General features: G+C 43.0%; 1 protein-coding gene across 1 annotated transcript in view; it reads right to left on the reverse strand.

Moving 5' to 3' along the window:
- LOC118847934 (serine/threonine-protein kinase TNNI3K) overlaps positions 1–21,383 on the reverse strand; it is a 394,003-nt gene that overhangs the window by 210,169 nt on the left and 162,451 nt on the right. Inside the window, exons 12-17 of the mRNA XM_036756639.1 lie at positions 20,156–20,242; positions 19,174–19,230; positions 17,999–18,091; positions 17,858–17,915; positions 17,532–17,726; positions 15,465–15,569 (exon numbers count right to left, since the gene is read on the reverse strand). Coding sequence (XP_036612534.1) covers positions 15,465–15,569; positions 17,532–17,726; positions 17,858–17,915; positions 17,999–18,091; positions 19,174–19,230; positions 20,156–20,242 — 595 coding nt within the window. The remainder of the gene's footprint in view (positions 1–15,464; positions 15,570–17,531; positions 17,727–17,857; positions 17,916–17,998; positions 18,092–19,173; positions 19,231–20,155; positions 20,243–21,383) is intronic.

Consider the following 21,383-nt stretch of genomic DNA (forward strand, 5'->3'; position numbering starts at 1 on the left):
AGAGAAATCAAGAGACTTGCTTATAGTCACACAGTGAGACTACGAAGGAAGATAATTGGTGAGACAATTTCCTACAGGGATACAGAAAGCTCACAGGGTTATAGATTTGCAAGTAGGAGGAAAGGAAAGGGGGAAGGGGATCAAACATTTATCAAGCCCCTACTATGTGCCTGGAGTTGTACTAAGAGCTTTATAAATATTATCTCATTTGATCCTCATAATAACACTGCAAGTTAGATGCTGTTACAATCCCCATATACAGCTGAAGAAACTGAGGTAGACAGGTTAAATGACTTCCCATGGTCATGTAGCTAGTATCTGAGGTTGGATTTGAACTCAGGTTTTCTTGCCTTCAGGCCCAGTGCTGTTTCCATTGCACCCATTGGCTTCCTCTCTGATCATCTAATCCAACCCTTTTATTTTACAAATGAGGAAACTGAGATCCAGAGAGTTTAAGTGAATTGCCAAACATCAAAAAGTTAGTGAACAACAGAATCACAAGGAGTCTGCCCATTTTTGCTCTCTGCTTATAGTGGTGGGGGGACAATTATCTGTGTTGATAAGCAAAATGGGCTCTTAGCACTCAGTTCAGCCAAGTTCCCTTGAAGAGTTTGGCTTTTGTTTCCTTTGATTAATTCAGTGTATTTCATTGAGTCTTACTAGGTGCTAAGCCCCAGGCCCAAACCCCTATTAGGTGCTAAGCCTGTGTGGGTGTGAAGCTCCTAGGGTACTAAGGGGAGGTGTTAACTCAAGAGCCAATCATAGGAGCCTAAGTTCTGGTCATTCAGATGATGTTTGATGATGTCTGAAACAGTAGAAGAAGAGAAGACAGAGCTATTTGCTCAGGGCTCTCACTCTTGGTGGCGCGCTGATGTGGAGACTCTGTGTAGCTGTAGCTAAGAAGCCCTCCAGCTCCTAAACCCAGATGCTGGGACTTTGTTAAATTCTGGTAACTATGAATTGGGATTTGAATCAGACAAGGTCTTTCTGTTGATGTTTGTAATTTGTTTATATTTTGCTCTGAAGTTCAGGGTGCTGGCATTTTCCCCTGAACTAAGTGAATGATGTCCGTATGCTGGATTAAAATAAGCTTGTTATCCCCTTAACATTGCTTTCCTTAGTAAAGCAGATCAAAAGAACCTATGCTCCAGCTGGCAGCGTTCTTGTTGTTGGGCTTGCGTTGGTCTTTTATCCCCACAACAGCTGCTAGCCGGATTGTTGAAACATTATCTTAATGAAAATTACTTAAATGTTCTATAATAGAGTCTTGTTTTTAATGGGGAGGGAGAGGTCACTTAACCACAGCTGTAAAGCTAGGAGGGACTTCAAAGGCTAGCTCTTTCATTTTACAGAAGAAGAAACTGAGACTGGGGAGGCTAAGAGTCTAGCCAAGTTTGTACATGTAGTGGGCATCAGGGACCGGATGAACCTAGCTCTAGAGCCAATGTTTGCTGAGTGCCATGTTCTCAAAGGTAGAGAGGGCCGCTGTGGTTACAAAGACACACTTCTGGCTGAAGAGGAAGCCTCTCTGCAACACACCTGAGAAGGGGTAATTCAGCCTTTACTTGATGAGATCCAAAGGTGCAAGAGCAGCCAAGGCAGTAGCCTCAGCCTTCAGACTGTGTTCATTGTTAAGTATTGATCTGGAGAAGTGAAGCTTCAAAAACATGACGCCATTTGACCACTCGGCCCTCTCTGTCATCCAGCAGGAGAAAATACGTGTGCCTTCCTTTCTACAACTGAGTGTAGGTTGTGTATTGGAATGGCATGGAGTTTGCCCGTGAAGATCAACTCTTTGAGGTGGGATAACCCACCTGATCCAAGCCCATACGTAGTCGGCAGCTCTCCTGCCTGGCTCCAGCCTACCTTTCTAGGCTTACTGACCGTGGCTCTTCTTCATGAGCTCTGTGCTGCAGCAGAACAAGAGCACTTGCCATTCTCAGTGAGTATTTTTCCATCTCCTGCCTCTCATAGATATCACCATGCCCGGAATGCAATCTCATCTCAATTTTCCCTTTGAGAGTTATGAGTTTTCTTCAAGGATCAGCTCAAATTCCTGGACCAGAACTTTCCTGGAGGCAGCCCGGCTAAGGAGTAGAAAGCGCATGGACCTGGAGGCAGGAAGGGCTCAGTTCAAGTCCAGTCCAGACACTTCCTGGCTATGTGCCCCTGGACAAGTCACTTAACTTCTCTCTGCCTCATTTGCCTCAACTGTAAGATGGGGATAACAATAGCACCTACCTTGCAGAGTTGTTGTGAAAATCAAGTGAGAATATCTGTAAAGCACGTAGTAAAGTCTCTGGAATGTACTAGGTACTATGTAAATGCTTATTTCCTTCAATTTACTCTCTATTATGTTGTGTTTACTTTGATTATTTATAAAAAGAATTTACCTGTTTACATGTTACGTGCCTCCCAATAGAATGTAAGCTCCTTAAGGTTAGGAACTATTGTAGAAAGACAGACAGACAGACAGACAGATAGACAGACAGACAGACAGACAGGTAGACAGACAGATAGACAGATAGATAGACAGACAGGTAGACAGACAGACAGACAGGTAGACAGACAGACAGATAGATAGACAGGTAGATAGACAGACAGACAGACAGGTAGACAGACAGACAGACAGGTAGATAGACAGACAGACAGGTAGATAGATAGACAGACAGGTAGACAGACAGACAGACAGATAGATAGATAGACAGACAGGTAGACAGACAGATAGACAGATAGATAGGTAGACAGACAGACAGACAGGTAGACAGACAGACAGACAGATAGACAGACAGGTAGACAGACAGACAGACAGGTAGATAGACAGACAGGTAAACAGATAGATATAGAACATTCAGTGAGCATGATGATTGAATTGAATTATAAATTATATTTTTTATTGATGATGTCAGTTAAGATGATATATTTTTTTGCCTATTTATGTGAGAAGTCTAAAGATGGCAGTTGGTCCTTAAGAAGATGAAACGTTGAAAGTGTTTTTTGTTTTGTTTTTGTTTTTATAATGTTGATGTCATAATGTAAGCACTTTTGCTTCTGCTGCCCTCGCTGTGCATCAGTTCATAAAGATCTTCCTAGGTTTCTCTGAACACAATCCATTTCATCATTTCTTTTTTTTTTTTTTGCTATATTTTTTTTAATGCAATTTATTTATTTAACATATTTGGTTTTCAGCATTGATTATCACAACATTTTGAATTACAAACTTTCTCCCCATTTCTACCCTCCCCCCCACTCCAAGATGGCTTATATTCTGGTTGCCCTGTTCCCCAGTCAGCCCTCCCCTCTATCACCCCCCTCCCTTCTCATCCCCTTTTCCCTTCCTTTCTTGTAGGGCAAGATAAATTTCTACGCCCCATTGCCTGTGTATCTTATTTTTTAGTTGCATACAAAAACTTTTTTTGTTTCTGAACATCTGATTTTAAAACTTTGAGTTCCAAATTCTCTTCCCTCTTCCCTTCCCACCCACCCTCCCTAAGAAGTTGAGCAATTCAACCTAGGCCACACATGTATTATTATGTATAACCCTTCCACAATACTCATATTGTGAAAGGCTAACTACATTTTGCTCCTTCCCAACCCATCCCGCTTTATTGAATTTTCTCCCTTGACCCTGTCCCCTTTCCAAAGTGTTTGTTTTGATTACCTCCACCCCCATCTGCCCTCCCCTCCATCATCCCCCCACCTTTTATTTTTTTTTTATCTTCCTCCCTCTTCTTTCCTGTGGGGTAAGATACCCAACTGAGTATGTATGGTATTCCCCCTCAGGCCAAATCTGATGAGAGCAAGGTTCACTCATTCCCCCCTCACCTGCCCTCTCCCCTCCTCCCATAGAACTGCTTCCTCTTGCCACCTTTATGCGAGATAATCCACCCCATTCTATCTCTCCCTATCTCCCTCTCTCAGTATGTTACTCTCTCATCCCTTAATTTCTTTTTATTTCTTTTAGATATCTTCCCTTCATCTTCAACTCACCCTGTGTCTGCTCTCTCTCTTTTACATATATATATATATACATACATACATATATAAACACATATATATATACACATACATACACATAGATATATACCTACATACACATTCACTTATATATATACATAAACATATATATATATACATACAAATATACATATATATGCATATTCCCTTCAACTACCCTAATACTGAGGTCTCATGAATCATACTCATCATCTTTCCATGTAGGAATGTAAACAAAACAGTTCAACTTTAGTAAGTCCCTTGCAATTTCCGTTTCTTGATTACCTTTTCATGCTTCTCTTGATTCTTGTGTTTGAAAGTCAAATTTTCTATTCAGTTCTGGTCTTTTCACTGAGAAAGCTTGAAAGTCCTCTATTTTATTGAAACTCCATATTTTGCCTTGGAACATGATACTCAGTTTTGCTGGGTAGGTGATTCTAGGTTTTAATCCTAGCTCCATTGACCTCCGGAATATCGCATTCCAAGCCCTTCGATCTCTTAATGTAGAAGCTGCCAGATCTTGGGTTATTCTGATTGGGTTTCCACAATACTCAAATTGTTTCTTTCTGGCTGCTTGCAGTATTTTCTTCTTGATCTGGGAGCTCTGGAATTTGGCAACAATATTCCTAGGAGATTTCTTTTTGGGATCTATTTGAGGAGGCGATCGATGGATTCTTTCAATTTCTATTTTGCCCTGTGGCTCTAGAATATCAGGGCAGTTCTCCTTGATAATTTCTTGAAAGATGGTATCTAGGCTCTTTTTTTGATCATGGCTTTCAGGTAGTCCAATAACTTTTAAATTATCTCTCCTGGATCTATTTTCCAGGTCAGTGGTTTTTCCAAGGAGATATTTCACATTGTCTTCCATTTTTTCATTCCTCTGGTTCTGTTTTATAATATCCTGATTTCTCATAAAGTCACTAGCTTCTACTTGCTCCAATCTAATTTTTAAAGTAGTATTTTCTTCAGTGGTCTTTTGGACCTCCTTTTCCATTTGGCTAATTCTGCCTTTCAAGGCATTCTTCTCCTCATTGGCTTTTTGGAGCTCTTTTGCCATTTGAGTTAGTCTGTTTTTTAAGGTGTTGTTTTCTTCAGTGTATTTTTCAGTATTTTTTTGGGTCTCCTTTAGCAAGTCATTGACTTGTTTTTCATGGTTTTCTCGCGTCCTTCTCATTTCTCTTCCCAATTTTTCCTCTACTTCTTTAACTTGCTTTTCCAAATCCTTTTTGAGTTCTTCTATGGCCTGGGGCCAGTTCATGTTTTTCTTGGAGGCTTTGGTTGTAGGCTCTATGAATTTGCTGTCTTCTTTAGGCTGTATGTTTTGGTCTTCTTTGTCACCAAAGAAAGAATCCAAAGTCTGAGACTGAATCTGGGCGCGTTTTCGCTGCCTGGCCATATTCCCAACCAACTAACTTGACCCTTGAATTTTTCAGTGGGGTATGACTGCTTGTAGAATAACGAGTTCTATGTTCTACATTTGGGGGGGAGGTGCCAGCTCTGTTAGAGCCGCACTCCTCCTTCCCAAGGACCCCCAGTCCAGACTGGGCTTAGATCTTCAGCAGGCTGTTGCACTCCTGCTCTGATCCGCCACTTAATTCCTCCCACCAGGTGGGCCTGGAGCCGGAAGTAACAACAGCTGTAGCTGCCCCACCTCCGCTGCCCCCGGGGCTGGAAGCCGAACCACGAACTCCTTCCACTCCCGCAGCTTTTCCCACTAACCTTCTCCGCAGTCTTTGGTGTTTGTGGGTCGAGGGGTCTGGTAACTGCCGCAGCTCACATGCTCAGGGCGCTAGGGCCCCCTCCGCCCGGCTTCTGGTCTGGATTGTCCACGCCGCTCAGGTTGGGCTCTGCTCCACTCCGTTCCCAGCTCCCAGCTCCGTGTGGAATAGACCTCACCCAGAGACCATCCAGGCTGTCCTGGGCTGGAGCCCTGCTTCCCTCTGCTGTTCTGTGGGTTCTGCCGTTCTAGAATTGGTTCAGAGCCATTTTTATAGGTTTTTGGAGGGACTCGGGTAGGGAGCTCACTCTAGTCCGTGCTTACCAGCCGCCATCTTGGCTCCGCCCCCCCATTTCATCATTTCTTATGACAAATAGTATCCCATCATATTCCTATCTTATATTTTGCTCACCCATTCTGCAGTTGATGGCTATCCCTTCATTTCTAGTTCTTTACCACCAAAATTATCTGCTACAAATACATTTGCACATGTAAGTCCTTGTGCTCTGTCTTTGATCTCTTTGGCCTATGAACCTAGAAGTATTCACTTTTTATGTTGTGCCCCACAATGGAAATATATTCCCCCATTAAAACTCTGGGGGACAGGGCCAGTTTTTAGCTTTCCTTGAATTCCTAAGGCTTAGAACAATGCCTGATGCTGAAGGAAAACAGCTTGATTGATTGAGCTAGCCTCTGATTGGATTGCAAACTAGTTGAATACCTCTTCTGGTTCTGAGCAGTGATGGTCCTATATATGATAGGATTCCTGTTTCCATACTCCCACAAAGGATTCTGTAACCAAATAACCCAGTTATTCTATAGATCTTAGTAAAAAGAATTTCCTAATGCTATCACAAGGAGAGACAGACCCATAGGGACCACCTTATTAAATAAGGAGACACAGGCCATGGCAAACAGACAAAAAATATTAAGTTGTGGTCATGACTGGAAAACACATTCACGGTAAAATTAGGGCAAAATGAAGGTGCTAGTAATATAAACATGTTCTGTATAGGCTCCCATTCCTGAGACAAACAAGCAGTGGCTGCATAGTCCCCAGGGAAGATTAATGTTGTTTGAAAAACCTGATCCTTCTATGGATGATATTAAGGAGGAGAAAAGCCATGAAAAGAATCAAGAGATTCATAATTATCTCGATCACTTCTTGTAGACTCAGCTACTGGAAATTAAATCAGCAGGACCAGAAATATTGGTCTTTTAAAATGGTTGTTCCTTTATTAATCATAACCTCTCATTCCAGGTTTCTGTTCTGAACGTCCCAAGAGAATTCAGCTCTTTACCTTTCAGAACACACAATTGGAATGTGTACCAAGGAATGTGTAAATAATAACACATTTGCAATAATATCATTATCAAGACTTTAGCAACTCAGAAGATTGCAGAGGGGCAGGGAACACCACTTCCAGGCCCTCCAAACAAATGAGTAAAGAACTCAGCTGGGTGGGGGCAGAGTTTAAAGGCAAGCAAAGTGGGATTTTTGCTGGAAAATTCAACACACATTCAATCCAGCAAAAATCCCACTTTGCTTGCTGTTACAGAGGGTAAGGAGTGTAGGGGAGGCACGGGAACCTTTGCTGACTTTTTTCCAAAGCTGACTATTCAGCACACATCCTCAAGAAAAGTAGAAAAAAGCAATATAAGGTGCCAACAACACACCAAAAAGCTAGAGTCTGGCTGGTCCCCCCCACCCCCACACACACATTGTATAGAAAGCAGGTGAAAAAAGTTGAAGCCTTTCAAAGAAAAGGCTTTAAGGAGATTTACTATAGCTATAGGAAAGGAAAATCAGCATCCTTATAGGGAAAACATACAAAATGTAATGTCTCATTGGCACTGGGTATTTCCAGAAGGGAAAAAAAAAAAGAGGCAGCAAAATGATCATAAGAAATAATTAGGGTGCAGTGACTGGAAAATTGTTCCAGGGCACCAGAATTGGGGGGGGGGCATCCTTTTATGTAGTTAGAGACAAACCTAGTACCTAGTAATCAAGCTATCTAAGATAAGAAACTACTACATGGTGAATGCTTCCTGACCCTGAATGACACCATCCAGGTGAGTGCCCAACTCCAGCCCTGATGGATGAGAAGCTGCACAGTATCCTAAGGCTTCTGCTATCTCCACAGAACCCCCATTTCCCTCAAGTAAAGTTATTTTTACAAAGTTCATTTCTAGAAGCATGACATGCTGCTTATCCCAGAAGTTCTTTGCAAAGTTTCTCCAGGCACAAAGAAAAGGTTATGGAGTCAATACAGTATACAGTTTTTAAAATTCCAGCCAAAAAAAAAAAAACATTTAATCAAAGGATCTTAAGGGAAGTGATAGGGGAAAAGTAGAAATGAAGGAGGCCAGCAATACCAGATCTCAAGAACTACTATAAGGACATAACTATCACAACTGTTTGGTGCAGATTGAAATATTTTTGAAGTTGATTGGTGGAACAGATTAGGGTAAATCAGTAAATAAACCTCCCCCCCTCCAAAAAAAGTGAACATAATAGTGAAGAAGTTAAAAAAAATGGTGATGTAAGAAACCATGCTTTTAGGGGTGCTCAAGACCCCAAAATACCTACACGCCAGGTCCTGCCAAAAGATTTCGACCCAAGCCTTCCCGGCCAAGGAAAAAGACCAAGTTTATTAAGGATTTGCCATATTAGGTTGTCTTAAGAAATCTCACCAGTGTGATGTTTGTTGTCACAAGCTGGCCTGAGCTAGACTGGATCGGAGCGCCTTCATGGAGCCAAGATGGAGCCTACATACAGAAAGATCGTGGGAGGGATCTAGGGTCAAGTAGTCTGGGGTGACTAGAGGAGGGGTTTAGGGAGAGTCATGAGGAGGAGTCTAAGGAGGATCTCGATGGGACTGGGGTGACTAGAGGTCAAGACTCCAGGCAATAAGAGAATGGGATTTTGATGGGATCTAGGGTGAGAGCAGCTGGACAATAAAGGGCTAGGCCAGATAGAGATTTAGGGCTAGATAATGAAAGGCTTATGGCCTGAGGCGAAGGCCAGATCAAGTGGGAAGATTCAAGGAGAGTTACCCTCAGCAGTAGTATGGTGTTCAATAAATCTAAGGACACTAACAACTATGGGAGGATTTTCTAGTTAATAAAAACTCATGGGAAACCTGGAAATCAGGGCTGCAGATACTAGTCTTACACCAGAAGCTACAATAAGCTTCAAATGGATGTCTGACCTAAATATAAATGGTTGTATCATTTTGAAAAATAAAGGAGGAAGGAGATACTGTTCACCACTCTGCCCAGGGGAAGAATTTAACTGAATAATGGATAGACATTCTCAAAGTAGATTAAAATGGACAATTTCAATAACATAAAATTGAAAATCTGCAAGAGCAAAATTAGAAAAGTCTTGGCCCTCTGATTAGCAGCAAATCATTTAGTGCTTGGCACCGCGATTTCTTTATTTATGAAACAAAATGGGGATAATGGCACTGGCATTACTTATCTTCCACATGTGCTATGAGGAAAGCGCTTTGCAATCCTTAAATATTGTCTGAGCTACTCACTGTTCCTACTGACAATGACTCACACATATGTTGGCTGCTGTCTTCCCCGTACTGCTCCTAACCAGGAATCTGTCTCTCTTTAGAAATAGAAAGAAAAAAGAAAAACGTGAATGTGAAGGATGTAGAGAAACATCAGGAGACAGTTTATATAAACTGAGGCATAGTGAGTAAGTGGAGGCAGGGGGAAAAAACTTCATAATTATTACAGCATTGTAAATAGAAAGAACCAGACATCCCTCCCCCTTACCACCAATGGAAGGCTGTGGAGGCTTAATGACAGATTCTAGTCTTAAGGAAGAGATGAGAAAGGTGTAGCAACAATCTGCTATCAGATGCTGTAGGGGTGTAAGACCTGCCAACAACCAGCACACAGAAAGCTGCCAACACAGGTACTTTCATCTGCTTTACTAAGGGAAGTAACTTTAAGGGGTTAACAATCTCAGTTTAATCAAACATACAAATATCATTAACAGTTCACTGGGAGAAAAGTTCAGCCCCCTGAACTTCAAGGCAAATATAAACAGAAATTACAAACATCAACAGACAGACCTTGTCTGATTCAAATCACAATTCATAGTTACCAGAGAAACACCAACATCTGGGTTGCAAAGCCGGGGGGGGGGGGGGGGGGGGGGGACAGTTTGCAGCTTGCCCAGAGTCTCAGTACTCCTTCCATCAATGTGTCCTAAAATCAAACACCAAGCTCTCCTCGATTATATCCTGTTCAGAGCCCTGAGGGCTCTGACCTCACCCAGGCTGGGCTTGTGAAAGTTCCTCATCCCTAGCATCACATCAATACAATTCAATGACTCTCTGATTGTCTTAATGCTGAGCAACACTCCAGGGCCAAATCCCACTTTATCTTCCCCATTCAAAGGCCAGAATCCTTAAGGGCACTTAAGAGAAGCAAAAAGCCCCACCTTAATTACTATTACAAAAGGGAGCCTCCGAATCTGCTTGGCTGTGGGGAAGACAATGGCTGTTGTGAATTGCATAATTGAATTGGCAGAAGGGATGGATGTCTTGTTTATCCTATGGGAGGTGACAGAAGCATTTCAGAGGTTGGACTTTCCTGTGACTTTCAAAACTTTACTAGAGATAATTAGCCATGAGTCAAGGACCCCACCAACCACACCTACAGGCAGTTTGGTGGACTGACTTGCTGGAGTTTCTTCAAGCTACTCTAATGATTCACTCCCAGCTGAGCATTCAGTAAGCTCATCGGTGTAGGGGGGTCTCCTGAACCAAAAATTCTGCAAGTGTAAAAACTTCTTAGGCAAGAGAACAATGAAACAGCTTTTTTATGAAAGAGATTGAAGGACTACGTGCATGCAACCAAAATCATGCTGTCAATGGGGTCGTTGGATCTGCATTAGACCTGTGTCTCTAGGCCCATGATTGTGGTTACATGGACCGTGGAACTCTTGTATAAGAGTAGGCCCCTGATGTAGCTCCCAAGTACCTGTGGATTTCTCAGATTGAGCCTCTATTGATTATTCTCCTAATCACCCCCTGATTTAGTTAACATCACATCTTCGAAAACAGAATTATTTTAGCCATTCACAGCTTTGTCTTTTTAGTCATCTGTCATTGGTCATTGGGAACTTGGCTTTTCTAAATAGTCTATAATTTTTTTTTGTCTTTCACTTGTTACCAGAAGAGCTATACATACAAACAGGAACAGAAAAACAATCATGAGGAATCTGTATTTATAGAAAGACTATTGGCATACAACGCCAAGAATCTATAAAGTCTAAGTCAAGGACTAATAGACCCTGTAGCTCTGGGATCAAACCAACTTCTAGAAGGGCATTTAAAGACTTTATGAGCTGGTGCTGTCCTCCCTCTCCAGACTCCTCTTCACTACTTCCCTTCTCTGCCAGACAGACTGAAACACTTCTTCTGGGCCCTCCCATGTAAGTCATCCCTTGATTCCATGGAATTCCCATTGGATTCATGCCTGGCTCTTAGATTCCCAAATTTCTTCAAAGCTCAGATCAAATACCAAAGCCTACATTAGGCTTGCCCTGATTCTCCCAACAAGATTGCTACGTGATGCAGTAGATAGAATGCTGGGCATGGTGTTGGGTTCAAATCCAGCCTCAGATATTTGACAGCTGTGTGACCTTGGGGAAGTCACTTATCACATGTATGGAAAATATTATACTATTTTATATCATTTTTAATTTCGAGTAGACCCAGAGCCTGAATTAATGAGTAACTGGATGAAGATCCAGGACCTGGGCTTCTTTGTTCTCTCTAAAAGTTTGCTCAGGCAATACCCTTACCTCTGTCAACAAGGCCAGATTATTAAGGACATTACCCTAACCCCCAGAGAGATTACCTTGCTTAATATTCTACAGGTATATACTATGTTATGGAATGTGATGAGACACAGAGACACTAGGCTGTAGTTTCAACTGACTTTTTGTCAACATCCTTTACAACTCTATTCAATTAAGGAAAATCCTCTTCTTGTATCATGGTTAAACATACATGGGGGTCATAAAAGATGAGGTAATACAGGCTTGCTAGGTCTGCTAAAATAACGTATATAAGTTTTCTCATTGCTTTGTTCAGGCAGCCAGAGTTTATACTCTGACTCCTTGTACGTACAAGTAAGCTAGCTCCGCTATGCTTTATGGATTTTTCTATCACCTAGCTCTGTTGTTTCCTTCAACCAAATTTTCAGGTTTAACACATGTCAGCTGTAAAATGGGGATCATGATAGCACATACCTCATGGGGTTCTTGGGAGGATGAGATGAGACAATGAAGTACAGAGCACACTCTGTTTTGCGTCTATTTGCCCAACTCTACGACCACAGAATTAGACTTGTAAGGGAAGTCAGAGGTCATCTAGACTGACCCCCCCTCATTTTATAATAAAGAACCTGAAGTTCAGAGAATTAAGTCACTTGTTCAAAGCAGCCCAACTACAGAAATTTGAACCCAGACCTTGGATTCCCAATCTGGACGTTATCCCCAGCTCCTTGCTGCCCATAAACTCCCTCCCCAATGGAGCCTTGTGCATTGCCCCCGTGGTGAGCAGGCTCTGGCAGCAGGCATTCATCTCCTTCTCAGAAGCAGTCCTTTAGGCTGGCTGCAAATCCTGTCACGTCCCTGCCATGTTGCTTCCACTACACCCATCATGGCTGTCCCTCTCCACCTCCACCAGGACCTTGAAATCAGTCTCTGGGAGGCCGGCTCTGCAAAGTGAGCTTGTGCGTTCTCTTACCTGAGACCAGTGTTATCTTAACAGATAGACTCATTGGTTTTACCCATGTCCACCATCACCAGGGGATGATAAACCTAGTACCAGAAGGGACCTTAGAGCCATGTTATCCCAGAGATGCGGTCACTGAGTCCTGGAGAATTCAAGTAACTTCCCCAAGGTCATACAGGCTGCAAGTTAAGGTCCCAGATTTGAACACAGGCTCATCTCTCCAAAGTCAGCCCTCCAAGTTTGCACTGCAACACAGTGTCTCTAGCCTTCAGAGAGAAAATGGACCTTAGCAATCATTTAGCTCGACCCCATTTTGCAGATGCGGAAAGTAAGGCCCAGAGTGGTCAAGTGACTTGGCCCAGGTCCAAAGGCAGCACAAAGAGCTGGGACTGGACCTCTCTCTTCTGACTTTCTAAATCTAGCGGTCCTGACACTACTTCACAGGTGTCTCCTGACTTTCTTCACCCATTTCTCCCCTTCTGATGGCTATGGACACTGAGCGCCCCCAGAGAAGGGGTAGGGTAGAGGATCCCGGCCTTTCCCAAAGGACACAAGAGGCCTGTCCCAGACACACAGTGAAAGCTTCGGGCACAATTCAAGGGTGTGCTGTGTGATCCTCGGGCTCTGCATGGTCACCCGTCTCCAAGTCAGGGTCCCTTTGAAATATTTCCAGTACAAGAGGACGTGTGTTCTCCAGATTGAATAAAAAGCCACAGCTGCAGAAAATGTGCAATTATCCTTCCTGTGTCTGCAGCGCCAAGCATAGCTCAGCAAGATGGCAGTGAGCGCTCCCGAAGCCGACATCACCACTTCACAATGCGCTAAGTTAGCTTCCTGGCTACATTTGTTCTGAGAGCTGGGAGTGAGACACCAGGATACTTATAGGCAGGGGAAAGCCGTGTTCTTATTAAAATAAAGGTTTGCCTCAGAAAGAAAGCTTAGGGAAGCACCAGGCAGCCAAGGCCCCATGAAGAAGAATAGTGAACAGGCCCAGAGATGGACAGATGAAGGAACAGACAATCTCAGTCTAGATCATGGAAAACCTAGTAATGCTTGCCTTACTGTGTCTGTGAAAGCCTGCCTCTGAGTAAAGGAGCAGCATGAATGGTACTTCCTCCAGGAAGTCTTTCCTGATTGCCTTAGGTAGCACCAGCTCTTCATCTGTCCTGCCTTCATTAGTGTTGGCTCTGCACCCCTCTGGTGTCCCAGGAAGGTGTTGTCTAGTAGACTATGGACTGTCACATCTTCATATTTCCGCCAACACACAGGGTTCTGAATGAAGCAAGCCACCCTTTTCCTTACTTCTTGTGGCACAATAATATTCCAGCATGTGCCAATACAACAGTTGGTGCACCCATTCCCAATTCATTTGTCAGAAGGATTTTGTTTTATTCCCCCTCCCCCCAATTTGGAAGGAAGAAGAGGAAAGATGAATGCTTGTTAATTTTTAATATTTAAAAAATACATGTATCTAGAAGCAGAACAAAACAAAGGGGGAGCTTGATAAATTCACAGAAGTCGTATTTCAGAGACTTTCTTTCCAGTGCTTTTAACTGCTGGCTGGTTCCATGACTGACGTGTGCTAATAGCTGGTCCTTGGGCTGTAAGGGGATGGGCTGCTGGACTTGGGCCTGTTTAGCTCAGAGAAGACTGGGGAGAGGCTGGAATAACTGTCGTCCTTAAGTATTCCTATACTAAAGCTCTTCCTAGGGCTGTCGCACGGAAGAGGAAATAGACACATTTCCTTTGGGTCACTGAAGAAATGGGAAGAAGGTGCTACAATGCAAATTCAGCCTCAGTGTAAGGGAAGGGAGCTGACCCCTTCATAACAATGAGATTCTCCTGAGGCACAGTGTGCACTGGGCACCTTAGGAGGGAGGGCACCCTCTTTCTAGAGCACTGCTGGACAGAGCCACCATGAGTACTTTTGGGTATATCAGACGGCCTCGCATCAGTCAGCATCCCTTCCAACCCTGAAAACTGTGATTTCAAGACAAGCTTAGTTCTTCCTGAAGGACCAGTGAGCACCATCCAAGATAGCTGGGAAAAGAATCTTGCTCATGACCCTTTCCTAGCTCATTCCTAGTTTCTGGGTGAGCCTGAGAGCATCAGAAGCAAAAAGCAAAAGATTCTATGGAAACCACTACTTTTCTGAGGCCTTCTAAGAGTTACAGCCCCCTACAGGGCAGAGGTTTTTCACTTGGAGTCTGTGACCTTGGTTGCTTTTTTTTTTTTAACATCTTGAGACCCCCCCATTTCAATATAATTGGTTTCCTTTGTAATCCTATGTATTTCGTGCATTAGAAATATTCCAAGAAAGGGGTCCACAGGCTTCACAATATTGACAACAGATTTTGCGATACAAAAATGTTAAAAACCTCTGCTCCAGAGACCTTTGGGACAATCAGAGACATGTGGTGCATCTCCCCCCTCCTGCAAAAAGGGCCTGGGGATCCTCTTCCTTCCCCCAGTTCCTGCGTCTGACCTCTGACCAGCCCAGGCTGGTGAAGGTTTAAAAATGAGCTTTCAGAAAGAAAAACAAAAGTACGCAAGACATATTTTCCAGTTTATTATCATTATTATCATTTCTCTACCACTTTCTAGTTGAGGTAATCAGCAAAACAATACAGTAACCCTGATGTGTAGCATCCATCTATGCCTGAGGCGAGCATGCTTCAGCTACCCTGTACACCCCATGCTTGGACTGGGATCATTTTAGGTCTGGTGCCCCCACAAAAGGTCTCCTGCCTGGCATATATTGAATTGAATGAAAACAAAAGTGCCTTCCTGGTTTTCTACACACGTCGCCCACTGCCCCATTCTTATGACTATAAACTGATTTAAAATATGATAAAGGGAATGGTCAAAATGGGTCAGGTGTGCACCAAGAGTTTTTTTTCCTCTTAAATTTTTCCTCCCCAATTTGTCAACATGCTGCTGGTCAGACACAATTTTCTGGGCTGAGCGAAAGAAAGACAGACCTGTTTAAGTCCCGGTGGATGATGGGCTGGGTCAGGTTGTGAAGATACTCCATGCCTTTGGCAACATCCACAGCAATGGTTAGTTTTGATTGTAAGTCCAAAATCCTAGAAAGTAACACGGTGATGTTAAGAGACCAATTGGGTGAAGCCAAATGCACATATTTCAAACAGCAGACGAATGGATAGTACCTTACTTTTATCCATGATAACCTCCCACAGTGGAATGGAAGTTCCTGGGGGAGGGCAGAGACTTTTTTTGTGTGTCTTTATACCTGCAGAGCCCAGAACAGTGCCTGGTAGATACAAAATACTTAATGTTTCCTAAATTAAATTGGACATTTTTAATTCAATATTTCTCTCCCTCCCTCCTCTCTCTGTCTCTGAATATATATTATGTAAACTATAAAACATTGTATACATGCATATAGACATATAAATGTACACGTGTATATACTTATAGGCTTGGACATAATTTGCACTTTGCAATTTGCATTCAATGCACTCGACATTCTATCCTATTTTATCATGTCACATTCTCTTCTCTTCTCTTCTCTTCTCTTCTCTTCTCTTCTCTTCTCTTCTCTTTTCTCTTCTCTTCTCCTGTCTTCTCTTCTCTTCTATCATTTGTTCTGTGGTGTGAGATCAGTCAGATCTGTGATTTCATGGTAGGGCTCTCCCTCCACTACTGCCAGCCAGAGCCTTCTCTGCAGCTTGTTATCTTAGAAGTTTGGCCAGAGACTCTGACAGTAGAGGGACTTACCCAGGGCCAAGTATTCGTCAGAGCTCCACCTTGAATCCCAGTCTTCTTGCCTTCTAGGTCAGCAATTTATCCTCTGGACCATGGTATCTCCCTTATGTAAATTTATGCACATAAAAAATATCACAAATATTCTATAATGTATAATACAATAATATGTAATACATATATACATGCATATATGGATTCGACTTGAAGATTCTCAACTAAAAGGAATCTTAGATGTCTTCTACTCTGACCCTTTTGTTTCAAATGTCAGGAAACTGAGGCCCAAGAGACTGGGCAAGGACACACAAGAAGTACCTGGCAGAAGCAGCAGGTGACCCCCAGTTAGCAGGCCACAAAGGGGGTGTTTTCTCTCCATCTATGGGTGAGTTTCCAAATTAAATAAAAGGGGGGTGGGTTCACCTTTTAAATCAGATCATGTATCATTTTGGATCGACTCTCACCTGAGCCTCTCTTGCAAAAAGTTCTGGTCTAGAATGTTCTAGATCACACAAGTGCAGCTGGAAGGGAGTTCAAACCCAGGTTTTGCCTCAAAAGGAACTCTACAGAGCATCTGGTCCAACCTCCTTGCTTTCCTTTTTGGGAAATAAAGCCGAGGGTCACATGGGCAGTTAACCTACCTGCTTTTCTATGAGATCTTATCAACAGAAAGAAGTTGGGCTGGAAACCTGGTCTGGGGTGGGGGTGGGGGGCGAGGTTTCAGGAGAGGAGACTCTTTTTCAGTCATGACATGCACACATTTCAAAAGACTATTCAAATTTAGATTTAAGCAGGGACATTAATTTAAAAAAAATTTCACAGACATTGTGATCTCTAGAAGTTAGTCTATGCACGGGTCACATAGATATACTTTATTGGTCTGTCAAATGCAGCTAATTATTACAGGCTTTAATTAACAGCTTCCAGATCCGAAGCATTTGTTACCTGCAGCTGTGACATGTATGGAAGGCACAAAATTATTTTTATCCATAAAAAATATCATTAATAAGGGGCACATTGACGAGATATAGGTGTGCTTGACACAGCCAGGTAGTCAAAGAAGACAGAATCTGCCATTGTCATTGTAGAGAGAGAACCCTACTAAGGTTTTCTTTTTCAGTTCATATCTGGGGCTTCATTAGTTTAGGGAGCCTCTCCCCCCATATATGGAGGCGAAGGCTGTGCGTAGAGCCTAGGAGAGCTGCCCGGCCCCCTGGGATGCTTGTGACTTGCCCAGAACTGTATGCTCTTCTTGACAAGCAAGGCTGGCCCGCTGAGCCCTCACCCAAACCACCAAGTCACGCATTAGAACCGAGGTCCCGTACCTCTTCTGCTCGTGGAGGAGGGAGAACAGGGACCCTCCGGAGATATACTGAGTGACGATGGCGAACTGGCTGGGATCGTTCAAGCAGGCTCCGACCAACTGAATCACACAGGGGTGGTTGAGTCGGCAGAGGATGGACACTTCTCTGCAGAACATCTCCACGTCGGACTTGGAGCAGTAAGTGTGGGCCCGATAGCTGAAGAGCAGCAGCAATGGGGGAGCGTCAAAGAACAAGGGGAGGATAAACAGGGTGTCTGCTCGGAACTTCTGCCTATTGAAAATGAACTGAGGACCCTCGCATCCCACCCTGTGCCAGTGCCGGCTTACCGTTTGATCGCTACTATTTGGTTCCTGCAGCGCCCTTTGTAGACTTTCCCGAAAGACCCTAAAACGATTTAAAGCCAATAAGCGAATGTATGTCTTGAGGTTACTGAACTTCCAGAACCCCTTCTCCCTTCCCCAGGTTACCTGAGCCGATAATTTCATGGAACTCAATTTCTGAGAGCTGAAGATGGAAATGGGAGGGCAGCCCTGCCCTCAGGAGGAGGACATCTGCCTTTTCTGCAAATGAGAAACACTTTTCTATATGTAAAGGGCATTTTAAAAAAAAAAATCACCACATGCACAATTGACTTCACCAGTCCTGTTCTCCAGCCGCAATTGATTTCTCGACCATAAATTGGTTGCCTTGTAATCCCTTTCCTCTTTGCACAGGAGCCCACGACAAAACTCAATATTATGAGCAAACGTGCAGCACTACTGCTGCCTAGGGACTTGGGGTATCAAACCTTATGGCAGATGAAGTCTCTCCCATGAGGACAGTCTTCCCAGGCCACTTGAACAGTGCATTAAAAACCCTTCTTCCGGGGATGTCATGCCCCATCTGCGGTTAACTGTTACTGTCTGGGCTAAAGGTTTTCTTTTTTTTTTCTCTCCTTGATGAGATCACTGCCCTGGCTTGCTTGTATCACCTGCCATCTCGGGAGGGCAGCTGTAAGGTGACCCATTATCTAGTCAACAAGGAGGCCTCTCATAACAAGATAGTCTGAACAAGTCTGAATATTCCTAGCACTCAGAGGCATGGTCGCTCAGTGATGGGTGGGCGCTCACAAGAAGCATCCAAAGCTGGGCAATGAGAGTGTCTGAAACCCTCAAATCTGGAAATAGAAGTTTGCAATCTTCTCTTGTTTTTTTTTTTAAATACTTTGCCTGATTTACGGCCTTCATTCCTTTAGACCTTGCCCCAGCTCAATAATGCTTTTTAATATTTCAGAAGACTATTTTATATCCTACTTAGTCCCCAACCCCTCTGGTATCCAAGAAAAGAAAGAATTTTTCTACTTGTCTTGAGAATATGAGATCAAGAAGAAGTAGGTAACTAAAGGGGTGTATAGTCTCTCATGAGAGGCTAGCAAAAGCCCCATGATTAGCACCTGTATGTGAGTCATGAGGCTGCAGGCCCACACGTCTATCCAGTTACACTAATTATTTCCCAGTGGTCTGAACATCTTTTACCTATTCATTTACTTACAATGTTTTAAACTGTTAAATGTCAGTAGAAAATGATCAAGTTTGAAATACCATTTGGTCATGTTAAAAAAAAAAAAGTAGTCTGGGTTTGTCCATTAAAGCATTTAAAGTACCTTTAGTCATGCTTTTAATCTTCCCCAAGGGAGATGGAACAGAAACATAGGAGCCATCTGAAATCAAAGAAGTAATGCAGTTGGAAACCTTAAAAGAGAGTCCAACTTCCTCTCGGGAAGTGATAGAAAAGTGTGCACATCCACGAATGGGTGCTCATGGGCATGCTCACACACACATGCACATACATGCACGGGTGCTCATGGACATGCACATTCACACATGTGCATGCACACGCACACAAGGTGCTCATGGACACACACACACACAGACACACACGTTTTTCCTGAATAATGAACAAAAGAATTTAGTTAGAGAAGAGAAATGGGATTGTCACTTTAGGTCCATTTTCTTCCCCTAGACACTGAGTCTGAACTTCAGGCAATTGGAGAGTAAGAGGAAAAAGTGAGAAAATGAGTTTCTCCAGGACATAGGCCTTCTCTTTTTGTGTGCTTTGCCCTTTTGTCATAGCCCCATTGGAAGTTTGGGTGGGCCTAGGCACCGACTCCTTTTCGGAATGAATAAAATGAGATACCTAAGATTGTAAAGGAGATCAATTATACTGAAATCAAAAGGATGTGGCTTTTCCTATCCAAGTTCGCAGACCTCCTGGATCCAGAGGCCTCAGGTTAAGAACCCTGCTGGCATGAGGATTGGGGGTGCTCTGCTGGGCTTTAATTGAATGTGGAAGTGGTTGGTCATTCAGCAGGGCCTGAACTCTCATAGAGGAACCTCATAAATATCCTAAACTTTGGGGAACTGGGAGTTAGGAAGTAAAACAGGAGCAGCAACAACCAAAGCCAGGTGACATGCATCCTTCCATTAAGGCTCCTGTAATGTGAATTTTCTTCATCTTAAGCAAGCATGGCCCTTTCATCCTCATCCTTCCCCTCCCCGAACCCTCAAACAGCAATGGTCTTTATTCCCCTTTAAGAAGAATGTTCAGGAAAGAATAGTAAACTTGTAATCAGAAATTCATGGTACCTCCTCCTGGCTGAGAGTACTCATTACAAGGCAGCTCATCCTGGGGCCTCTTATAATGTTTCAGGAGCGTGACAATGGCGTCGTGCCCTTTATGGAAAGACCAAAAAGACCAACAGTCTTCATTGGGAATATATTTTCATGCGCTTTTATTCTTCCCACTTAAAAAAAAAAAGACTCCACCAAAGCTAATTATCCAAAAGGAGGAGATTTCAGCCTCAGACAGTAGGCCCCTTGCAGACCTTGCCAAGGTAATTGTAAGATGAGCAAAAGACCCTTCCAAAAGTGGAAAGTGTCAGGAAATTAAAGGCAGAGACACCCATCCATCACCAAAGACACACAGCCCAGCATGAGGCCAGACTCCATTAATTCAGAATTTGTAATGGCTTATCCAGAGGTTGGGCTGAAGTTTATTCACTTATCAAAGTCTATCCTTAGAGAGAGTACAAATTAATAACATAAATAAGATTTGCAGGACAGGAGATTCCAGAACAGACTTTTACAAAAGTTCTTCAGCATCAGGCAATGAAAGAGAAAAGGGGGGAAAAGTTGGGGCAGGTGAGTGGAAAAAACAAAGTTTTGTGATTGGGATCCTGAAGACAGGTAGAAAACCTTAAGACCTTGAATTGAGGACCAAGTTAATGTTCCCATCCTCCTTAGCTCACTATCAAAATCTCCTTTCACAACATCTGCTGGATCCAGGCACATGCTCTCTAAAAACGTGTATACACACCCCACTCTTACATTTAGTTTGTATTATTAAGATTTTCTCCATCATTTTCCTAAGTCCAGACAATCAACCAAATACTAAAAACCAACCTTGATGTATACTTTTTGCTGATTTTTGAGGTGTAAATGCATGCACTAAAAATTTCACAATTGGCTTTTGTGAGCTTGGTATGAGCTGTCTCCAGAACACCTCTGGTTGTATGTATTCTTGGTTCTTTTGGGGAGCTAAACATCTCCAATTCCTTCACTAATCCTCATATGACAAATTCTAGATGTTCCATCATCCACCTTGAATGCCTTTCTTCATTCTCCTCATGGATCACAAATGATGAGGTGGTTGGGGCCCCTCGTCCCCACACTGTCTATTATTGCCATAAAATCAACAAGTGTCTCCCTTGTGGTGAGAATTGGGTCTGGAATACCCATTTCCACCTTCACTTCCTCCATCTTTGGACATTAATTCAAGCCAAAAATGTATCTGCTGTTCTCCTTTTAGCAAAAA

Source organism: Trichosurus vulpecula, chromosome 4, assembly GCF_011100635.1.
Source record: "Trichosurus vulpecula isolate mTriVul1 chromosome 4, mTriVul1.pri, whole genome shotgun sequence".
NCBI classification, from domain to species: Eukaryota; Metazoa; Chordata; class Mammalia; order Diprotodontia; family Phalangeridae; genus Trichosurus; species Trichosurus vulpecula.